Source organism: Trachurus japonicus, chromosome 1, assembly GCF_045865225.1.
Source record: "Trachurus japonicus isolate A0001 chromosome 1, Traja_1.0".
In the NCBI taxonomy this organism is placed as follows: Eukaryota; Metazoa; Chordata; class Actinopteri; order Carangiformes; family Carangidae; genus Trachurus; species Trachurus japonicus.
Genome location: NC_140907.1, coordinates 18,356,709 through 18,367,381, shown reverse-complemented (window position 1 = coordinate 18,367,381; position 10,673 = coordinate 18,356,709). Strand labels below are relative to the sequence as shown.

General features: G+C 40.8%; 1 protein-coding gene across 9 annotated transcripts in view; it reads right to left on the bottom strand.

Moving 5' to 3' along the window:
* Positions 1 to 158, bottom strand: part of LOC146991746 (uncharacterized) — a 21,183-nt gene extending 21,025 nt beyond the window's left edge. For all 9 annotated transcript variants that reach the window (XM_085778249.1, XM_085778188.1, XM_085778221.1 and 6 more), the window contains exon 1: positions 1 to 158. This exon is cut by the window's left edge and continues 8 nt beyond it. In XM_085778249.1, the coding sequence (XP_085634375.1) occupies positions 1 to 87 (87 nt within the window). In that variant the 5' untranslated portion in view covers positions 88 to 158.
* Between the last annotated feature and the right edge of the window lie 10,515 nt (positions 159 to 10,673).

The following is a 10,673-nucleotide window of genomic DNA, read 5'->3' as shown; positions in this document are numbered from 1 at the left end:
CGGCGGCGCCGGTTTGACGCCTTCTCCGTCGCTGTCCAGGCTGTGTGGGTCCCGGTAGTCGAAGAGCGAGCGTACGGTCTCCGCCATGTTCACGCCAGCGATTGCTGATGTTGCGCCGCCGCCGCCGCCGCACTGTTCAGCCTCTCGCTCTTCTCTCCAGCCGCTCAACTGGCTCACACCAAGGTTATTCCAGCCGCTCCCACGGCGGCGCAGCGGAGGGGTGCTCCGAGCACGGCAGGCGGTGAAATAGTCCGCACCAGACGCTCTTGTGGCTTCTCGGCCGCCCGAAATGGGGCGCTAGGGTGATTTAAAAACAATGTGATTAAATGGAACAACTGCGAGGGGATTAAAATCAAAGTGCGGGTCACTTTTTAATAAACGGGATGGCGGCGGCCACCCCTACCAGAGGAGTGGACGCGCCCACCGAGCAGATGAAAAAAAGTAGACCGTCTCTAAGAGTGATTAGCTCGCTAACTGAGAGATGAAATTAATGAAATAAGGGAGAAGAGAAACGCTTGGGTAAAGCTGGTCTTTCAAAGAGAAAAAAACTGAATATAGTAGGAAACGTTTTCTGTTTTGTTTTGGGGCTGTTTTACCGTTTCCAAACTCATGTAGGCTACATCTCGTTGTTCTAGCAACAGGTTAACAGAGTGCAGTGGTTTGCTATGATGGCTGTAGCCTACATCATTATGCTAGTGTAGCCTAATGTCTTTCTCTCTTAAACTCTTAAAACCCCTTATAAAATGTACAATGTTCAAACGTAATCATTTGCAAATGTATACATTTAGATCTACATACAAGCTTCTTTTTGCAGCAAATTGTTAAATTTTTAATCACTGAATTGATATTTACAAACTGGACCCTGTGAAGTCAACATAGCCTATAGCCTAATTACATTTTGTGCTGATTGCTAAGCTTATTTTCTTACATTTCTGATGTCCTTAACACTTTAAAAAAACTACAGTATTCAATATCCGCCTAGATGCAATATCTGTTTAAAGGGACAGTATGTAGCTTATTTAGCTTTTTATTAGCAAAAATCAAAAATTGCTTTCATATGTATTTACTGAAGTCTAATCACAGCCGCATACAAATGAAAGCTGTCTCATAGCTTAGAATAAGTTGTTTACAAATACATGTGGAGGTGCACCCACCAGAGGCTGTCATGTTGCATCGCCATCTTTGAATACGGTACGCGAAAGTGGACAAACCATAGACTGTAAAGACAAACCTGGCTCAAACGCTCTTGAGTGTCTTGTGCCCCCGGAGGATGATCGGGGCAGTTGTTTTTGTTTTTTTTCTGCCGTTAACAAAACACTCACGTGCTAGTTAGCATTAGCAGCTAGATCTTACAATGTTGAGCTGTTTTTATACAAAGTACAGAGAGGGACAGCAGAGGCTGCTCTGACAGTTGGCACATCCTGTAAGTCTTCCTGTGTAACTTTTTGCTATGAAATATGACTGAAGGCACGAGTGGAAGTGTTGTAAAAAAAAAAATTTAAAAAAAGATTAAAAACCGAGAGTAATTGGTCAGAGATATTGTAATCAGTTAGCGGTTTGCGAACGTGTTTAACCTCGGCGGCCACCGTCACTTTGCCGGTGGGAGGGGTGAGCGAGTTAGCGTTAGCGCTGCAAAGGCTGGATGTCACGGTTTAGCTCTATGGTTTAGCCCCAATACTACATACCTCAGTATGTAGTATTGTAAATTGTAAATGTATGTAGCCTATTTTAATAATAGTCAGGATTGTGAGTTTCTTATATCTATGTATCTAACTCCCTGTGCACATGCAGGACAAATTTTGTGAATTTTCAACCATTATATCTGCAGATATGTGAAGATATGAAAAAAAACAGAGTCATGCCTTATTCTCCCTCAGGTGGAGGTGTGTTTGTTGTGGAGAGTTTCTTGGCACCTTTTGCGACATTGCACACACACAAGATGTATTATCATTTATTATTAATTATTAGGCCCTCTTAAAATGTCGTTTACCTTCCTTTTCAGCTGTTTCAGCTTCCTCTCTGTATTCAGCCACATGTTTCACGTTTCTTAGATCTTGCTTCGTGTGTGTGCGTGCGTGCATTTGTCTGTGCTTGTGTGTGTGCATATGGGTGGGGGTTTTCATGGGCTGGGGTCGGGTGGGGTGGGGGCGGCTTTTAAACATTTTTATGTATGAAAAGTGCTCTATAAATAAAGTTTATTATTATATTATTATTATTATGATGATACAACAAAAAAATAATCTCAGTGTTTTGTCAGTATAGTTTTAGTCATGGGAAACCATTCTGCTGCGGCTGTTTGTTAACTGGGTTAACATACAATCCGATTGGGAACTCAAAAATTAGGATAAATCTGCTTTTTCAAAACATTTAAGTGTCACACTGGTCCGTTGCATGGTCTGACTAAAGTATTCATCAACATCTCATTAAAATTCATTTTAGTAATCATATCTGCATGTTCATCACATATAATTTTATTAGTTTTTCTGTTGTGCAATTGCTAAAATCAATAAATCATATAGGTTTAATCGCACGTTAACTACATGTAAGTTATTGTTTTTGCGTGCTATAGCCATTATTACTGAAAAAAAAGATTGGATTTTCTAAAAATTAAAAAAAAAAAAAAAGGTTTCCGTTGGACACACACAGCACCCAGTATTGTGTTGCAGGGATTTGCTAATGAAATGCTAATCACTGAGGAGAGCAGGGTAACACTGATTAGCACTTTCTTTCCTCTAATTTTCACACATTTTGTGTTTCAGGACTAAGTTGTAAGGATGAAAATCAGTGTGTATTTCACAACATAGCTTATTAGAGTTACACTGCCCATAAGAATAATTATTATGGCAATTCTCTGATACAGAATACTTCAGGTCAGCCATCGGCGTCATTTCGTGAAACTGAAGAAGGAAGCATATTTTTAATAAAATGGCACCTTGACACTGTGTCTTTTTATTTAAATACTTATCAAGGAATCTTACAGAGAACTCAGATGAAACAGACGTGATCACATTCCCATCACACAAATGCAAAATCATAAAACTGACAAAACATTTCAGAGCGCATGGAGGAAAAAAGTAGCAAACAGCAATAATTGGTATCAGAAGCTTATACTGTAACAGTATGTGTTGACAAATTGTCATTTTATTTGTCCCCTAGGGTGATTTTGTGCGTCCTAATGATCAAGGTTTTTTTTTTTTCTTTTTTGTGTTCACAATTAATTATTCATTGTGTCAAACTAACATCCAACCATTGGCTACGTTGTTCTGAGGATCACAGATGACTTGTCAGTGATTCAGTGAAGGCAGCCCAACACATACTGTAGGTATACTGTACACTCTTGGCAAGCCATGTCAGTCAAACCCGTCCATCATACCTCTGAAAGGCCCATTAATAATGTATAAGCAAGTAAACAAGAAAGAAGAGAAGAGACAACATATAAAGACATTACATATTGAAATCAATAATATAAATCCTGTTATGTCTCGTCTTACTTACGTTTTCGTAACGTAACATCGTCTGTGTTCTGACACCAGTCCATTTGAGCTGCTTCCTTCAGATTATGAAATGGCAGGTTATATTTTTAGTGTGATATCATGTCAATTGGAGTTTGGATCTAAGATGTGAAACCGACAATTTGAAGGTAACTCAGACCTGTATTTAGCCGGTCCATTCGACTGAGCCAAATAACTCTGCTCTAGGAAAACAATAGCTTATTTCTCAGTGTCACAAATATCCCTTGTTATTTCTGCGTGTCAGTTTTTTTCCAGCTACTCCTATTGTGAATTTCATGACTTTCTGTCAACGAGGTAACTCTTGTTTTTGTTTGTAACCCATTAACATTGGGCATTGGGCGTCTGGGCGTTTGTTAAATGACACTTCTATGTATAACTGATAGATGAAGGACCTTTGTGTTCCTTTCAGATTCAGTATGTTGTTTTTGTTTTGCATTTCTAGAAATGTTTCTGAGTCAATCATACAACCCAGCACTTAATGGCAAATTGATCATGGAGCAAGATGTGTTGCTAATATTGGCACAGGTCAAAGGTCAGGGGTTCACCAACAATCATCATCTTGGTGTCCAAAATAGTTGTTTCAAAATTTAGACGATATTAAAAAGTGTACAATAGTGATCCTAGTGAATTTCTTTGGTTTTGGTGCAATACTGAAATTACATTCTTTTGTGTACCTTACATTGAGGGCTTTTTGTAGAGTGCATGTTTATCCATGTTTTCAATTTAATAAAATAGGGATGACCTACTGATCCCTAAGTGTGACATCATTTAAATAATAATACATTACATTATATCCAGAGGTATTATCAGTAACTAAGTAATGAAGCCCATGACCAACTATTGACACTTGATGGATTCAGTGATTGAAGCTGTATGGACACATTTCGGGCTTTACTCATGCTGCAAGTTGGCTCATACAGCCAGACTCTGTGTTATATGCTCAGTTTTAGATATTAGATATCAAATGTTTTCTAGATCTTAAAAGAGCTACTCAGATATCAGTCCATCCATCCATTCATTGTCTGTACCACTTATCCATGCAGGGTCATGGGGGCTGGAGCCAATTCCAGCTGATACAGGGCGAGGGTGAGGCACACACTCACTTGTAAACCTAAAGGCAATTCAGAATTGAGTCAACCTATTGCACATGTCTTAAGGACTGTGGGAGGAAGTCGAAGTACCCAGAAAGGACCCACACACAGGCACAGGGAGGACATGCAAACTCAACACAGAAGGGCCCCAGGCCTAGGAATCGAACCCAGAACCTTCTTGCTGAGAGGCGACACTGTTCTACACTGCTGTCACAATCAATTCACCCCAGTAAAATATATTACATGTGTGTGCAATTGCTGTTTCTCAATATTCCCCAATTCCAAAAAGCTAGTCACCATGCACACGAATGATGCATAATTAGTCAGAATTGTCTTCTATTTGTTGTCCCAAATATATTAAGAAATCATTTTGATGGAAAGTTGTAGGAAATTGGGAATCTTGTGTCAACGGAGAGTATACTGTCAAGATCTATGGTATAACCTCAAGAAAAAGCATCCATGACATTGCTAGGTATCAGTACCGTGGAAAAAAACGCACAGTCTATATCCCTCACCTCTGCCTAATCTGCCTAAACTGCCTGTGGAAGCTTTGAAGCTAAAGCATGATGCACTGCAGTTCAGCGGGTGCCACAACAAATCCACCAAGGACTCATTCTACATACAGTACAAGAAATTGCTCTTTATTGATTACATTAATCTCCCCATTTTCCTATGTACCTCCACATTGATCTCCAAACCGATTGCTCTGGAGTCTTCAACTGGAGGACACCCACCTGAAAAGAGAGCCTCCAAACACAGTGGTTATTATCAATGACGACCATTGTAATGAGGACTTAACAGGTAGGAACACTATCCTGGTGAGCAGGGGGGTTATTTCACGTCCAGTCCAGCTCATTTTGAGCCGACAACTGAAGGTGACTGGCAAGTGGAGCTAGTCAAAGCCCCAGCTGGATATGAAACTTCCATGAATCATCATTACAAAAGCTAAGCAACTGTGTTATAACACACCCATTTAATCAAATGAAAGGTTCCAAGCCCGTTTTTAATTAGGAAATTTTCCCTTACAAACATGAACATGTCACTAAAACTTATGACAAGAATAACTCTGGGAGAGTGGAAGACAAGGATAACACGTTGTGGAAACCTGATAATTCATTCAGCAGTGAGAATCAGGTCATGTTTGATTCTGGGTCAATTTCACATGAACATGGAGCTGTGTTTTCTTCCCAGTGATAAAAAACAAAGCATTTTGAATTTGCTACTACTTTGTTTCAACTTTTACCCAAAGCAACATCAGCTGAGCATCATGGTTGTTGTAGTATCTAGAGCCAGGTAGCCAGAGGGAAGATTTTCAGCTTCATTTGTGGTTACTCAATTCAACTTTACTTCAGATGTTTCCAGCCTTCTTTGTTAAGAAAGGTTTTGCTGCAACATTAACCTATTTATTAATTTTTTCAGGAAACTCCATGAAAATAAGTATAACACTATTATCTGTGGAAATATACAGTGGTAGTATACTTATCTTACTGTGTATCTCTGTAGGATGACATCAAAACAATCAGGCATTTTCAGAAGCAGTTTCAGGAATATGCAATAGCTAACAAAAGGGAAACGTGAAATCCCAGTGACAATGACATTAGTTTATTCTCCAATGATCACTGCTCATGGGGAACACAAGGCTCTCTTATCTGGAATAGTAGGCCCCGGCTTTGATTGCAGCCTAGTTTGACAACTCTGCCTGGTGAAGATTTGCACAGAAGCTAACATTAGTTAAATATAGTTTTTGACATGTTATCAAACAGAACTACTACACCTGTTAACCCCAGTGAACCTGAAAGTGTCAACTCCTAGCTATAGACTTGGTGCGCATTATGGTAACCAGAATTATTCTAAAACAAAAGTTAAATGACCTCGGTCGGGTGGAGGGGATGGTTCCTGGCATTACCACTCTGGTAACCCTTCCCCTATGTGGGCAGGGGGGAGGCCATGGCTGTGGATCCCCTGCCCATCAATCAGTCAATCATATCAATTACATCCGGTTTGCCTGTCCACCTGCTGGCTTAAACCAACATCCCTTGCTTTTTCTTTTAGTTTTTAGTATGTTATTATTTGAACTTGTATTATAAGTATTTTAAACAATTTATTGCACCCCGCACTTTCTTTCTTTCTTTCTCTTTTCTTCTTGGATATGTTTGCCTTCGTTACTGTTATAGTGTATGTATTGTGTATGTATGTATTGCATGTACAAGACAGCTGTTACGACGCCACTTACCCAAGACAAAAAATAAAGTTCATTTGATTTGATTTGATTTGATTTGATTTGATATCATATTCGCAGATGATGGTGTGTGGATCCCAAGCCGGTGGATCATGGAGCCACTTGACGAATAGCAAAGCACAGGTCCCGGTACAAACAGGCAGTCATCAAGAAGATGCTGGGCTGAGATAAGACAGTAGACGGAGAAGGATGTGAGAGAGAATGTATGGAGATCTGGAGCTGATGAGTGAATTTGGTTTAATTGTAATTCTGCTCTGTTTGCGTGTGCACACTATCATGAACACTTCATCACCCGCACCAATACCCCCAATATGTGCGTGTTTGTGTGTGTCTGTGCGTGTGTGTCAGTTTGTGTGTCCATATACATGCAAATACACACACACACACACACACACTCACAGTCACACACAGCTACACAATCCTTACTGGAGACAAACACTCGCATGCACGTGCAAGCAGTGCACATGTACAGCAACACACAATTACACAGTCCTCACAAACTACACACAGATGCACACACACTTCCAATAAAGGACACACACACAGACACACACACACACACACTCAGACACACACACCACATTCATTTCCCTTTCATTCAGCACAGGCACATATTGTGCTGCTGCAACACACACACACACTCACACACACACACACACACACACACACACCATTTGCAGAGCTTGCTCCTAGCTCTCCCCGCACACACACCCCTCCCCCTCTATCTCTGTCAGACACACACACACACATCACACACAAGCATACACACACACACACACACGCACACACACTCACAAACGCACACAAGTACACGCACATTCCCTCCTACGCAGGCACACACACAGCCACACACACACACACACATTCCCTCTTTCCTTTCACACACACACACTCATACACACACACACACGCACACACACAAACACACACACACACAAACACACCCCTCCCCCACTCTTTCTCACACACACATACACACACGTACATGTCCTCTCTCTCTCTCACTCTTCCTTGCTCACCCATTCACTCTCTCACTCTAACACACATACACACAAATACACACACACACACACACACACACAAATACACACACATTCCCTCTCTTGCTTTGCTTCTCTCACTCACTCACTCACTCACACACATACACACACAGAAACACACACAGGAACACACACGCCTGCGCAAACATTCACAGTCACACACACACACACACACACATACACACACTGTCTCCTGCTTGCTCTCTCCCCTCCCTCTCTCTGTCTCCCTCTCTGTCTCTCTCCTTCACACACATACACACACACATACACACACACACAAACACAGACTCTCTCTCTCTCTTTCCTGCCCTCTCTCTCTCCCCTTCTCTTTTTTCATCTCTCTGTCTCGCTCAGACACACATACACATCCACATGCACACGAACGCACAAGCACACACGGACACATGCGCACAAGCACACACAGACACACACACCCATTTTTTCTCTCAGTCTCTTTCTCTCTATCCCTTTAACACACACATATCCTCTCCCTCTCTCTCTCTCTCTCTCTCTCACACACACACACACACACACACACACACGCATACAGTATACACACACACCTCCCCCCTCTTCCACAGGCATCCTGGCTGCCACTCCTTCCCTAACAACCACACACACAAATGAAAAGATGCACACACACAAACACACACACACACACACACACACACACACACACACATAAACAAGCACATGCATAAACACACAAATACACACACACACACACACACACACACACCCTTTTAAACACACACTCCACCCCCTTTGCTCAAACACACATCCTGTCTTTTCTTACAGTTAAAACGTAAACACACACACACAAACAATCTAACTGTTAATATTCAAACTCAAAATGTGACGTTTTTTCCTCACATTACAACAAAAGCATCCTCCCAGTCTCTCTCACACACACACACACTGATCATCACCATCTTCTTTTACGTCACACAGACACACGAGTCAATTCAAAGTATAGCCAAGATCAATTTATTTCAGCCCACTCACACACCCTCAGGAATCCAATCAATAATAAATAAGTTTTTCTATATGGCAAAGTTTCAGAAAACGTAACATAAAAGATTGTACATTACTTTGATTTCATGTTCACAATGCATCAACCGATGTTCTCCCTGTGATTTAAAATACATACTGTGTAACTTTACTATTTTGGTGAAAAACAACAGTAGCCTATGTAGGCTGGCTGTGAGAGTCAAGTCAAAGATGGCGGCCATATGAACCCTGCCTTATATTCAATATGTCACTCAGAGTGTGACGTCCTTTCAAGCCCCTTTTAGACATAAAATAATGTGTAATGAGGAAACTAATGTTGGCATTATGTTTAAAACTGGTCTGAATCAATTACTCAGCATATCTGCATGTCTGTAAGATTTTCCTCTCCAGGGCCCAAGTTGGACTAAACACTGACCGTTCAAGCCAAACTCAAGATTGCAGCGCTCTTACAGTACATACGACCTTTTCGAGTATAGTGTGCAATCAATCATGAAGCTCAGAGTAGTTCACGTCGATCACAGATGATATTCCAAGGCAGAGGGTTTGACTCAGTAGAGAGACTTCAGCAGGCTACACAAGCTACTTTTGTAAAAGAAAAAAAAAAAAAGGCTGGTCTCTTCTCACTAACTGCAAAACAGGTTTGCAGCATGTTACAGTTAAAGCCTCTTGCCTTGGACAACATCCATAACCTGCACCACTATCGAGCCAAACACGGTAAATTGACAACTCAATCAAGTCATTTTTCAAGGATAATTTGATTATTTGATGCATTTTGATAATATCTTATGATAGTACGGTATTTTTTATGAACAGTCAGTGAAAACCTGCTGTATATGATACATGAACCCAGCAGTGTTACAGTTTCCATGTCTGAGAGGGGCTTGACTGTAAGAGCTCAGGACTATATGGTCTCCATTCCAAAAGACAGATTTAATTTGAGACCATTTGGGACACTGTAGTCCAAAAGAGACTTGGACTACAGTGATAAAACAGAACACAAAACAAATTTGTCTGCCCACAGATTACATCTATCTTTGAGTGTCTGGTTTCTGTTGTGTTAATTTTATTGAGAGCCAAGAGTGTTTTCAACAAGTCGCTCCAGAGTTGAAGCCACAGCCATTGGACAGGAATTACTGTTGTTGACCTCCAGAGATAAACAGCAGAAACAATTCATAAGTAAATCAATACATTTGCTTTACCATCATCATGGATAAAGCGGGTTCATCATACATTCTGATAAAGCTGACAACTTTCCGGCTCTTTCCTACTGTATGATTGCTGCTTATGGACAGATGTGATGGTAACCTAATCCTCTCTTTGTGCTGTGAGCCATTTGTCTGCAGCAATATTTCTCTCTGCACCAGAGGTCAAAGTAGAGGGCACTTCTGGTGTAACAAACAACATTTGTAAAGAAGACACACAGTGAAAGTTAAAAAAAGAAAAAAAAAAGAAAACAATCAATCCATAGCATGTTAAAAACACCCACTTTGTTAACCAGGAATGTACCGACAGTGTTGCACTATGATCTGTAGGAAAAGGACAGTCTGAAAAAGGCTGTAATTATGTAAGTCAATTCACATGTAACAGATGATATGTGTAGCAGGAGCTATAATATAAAGCTGTTTGAACCATACAGTTAATATTCAGTCTTTGAGGCAGGATCCAGACCAACAACACGCATGCAGTCTCTCTAATTTCACTGAGACCACTGTACTGGCCCAGTGGAGGAAAAAAAAACTGCTGTGATAACTTTCCCTGTGCAAAGCTGTCACATGCTTCT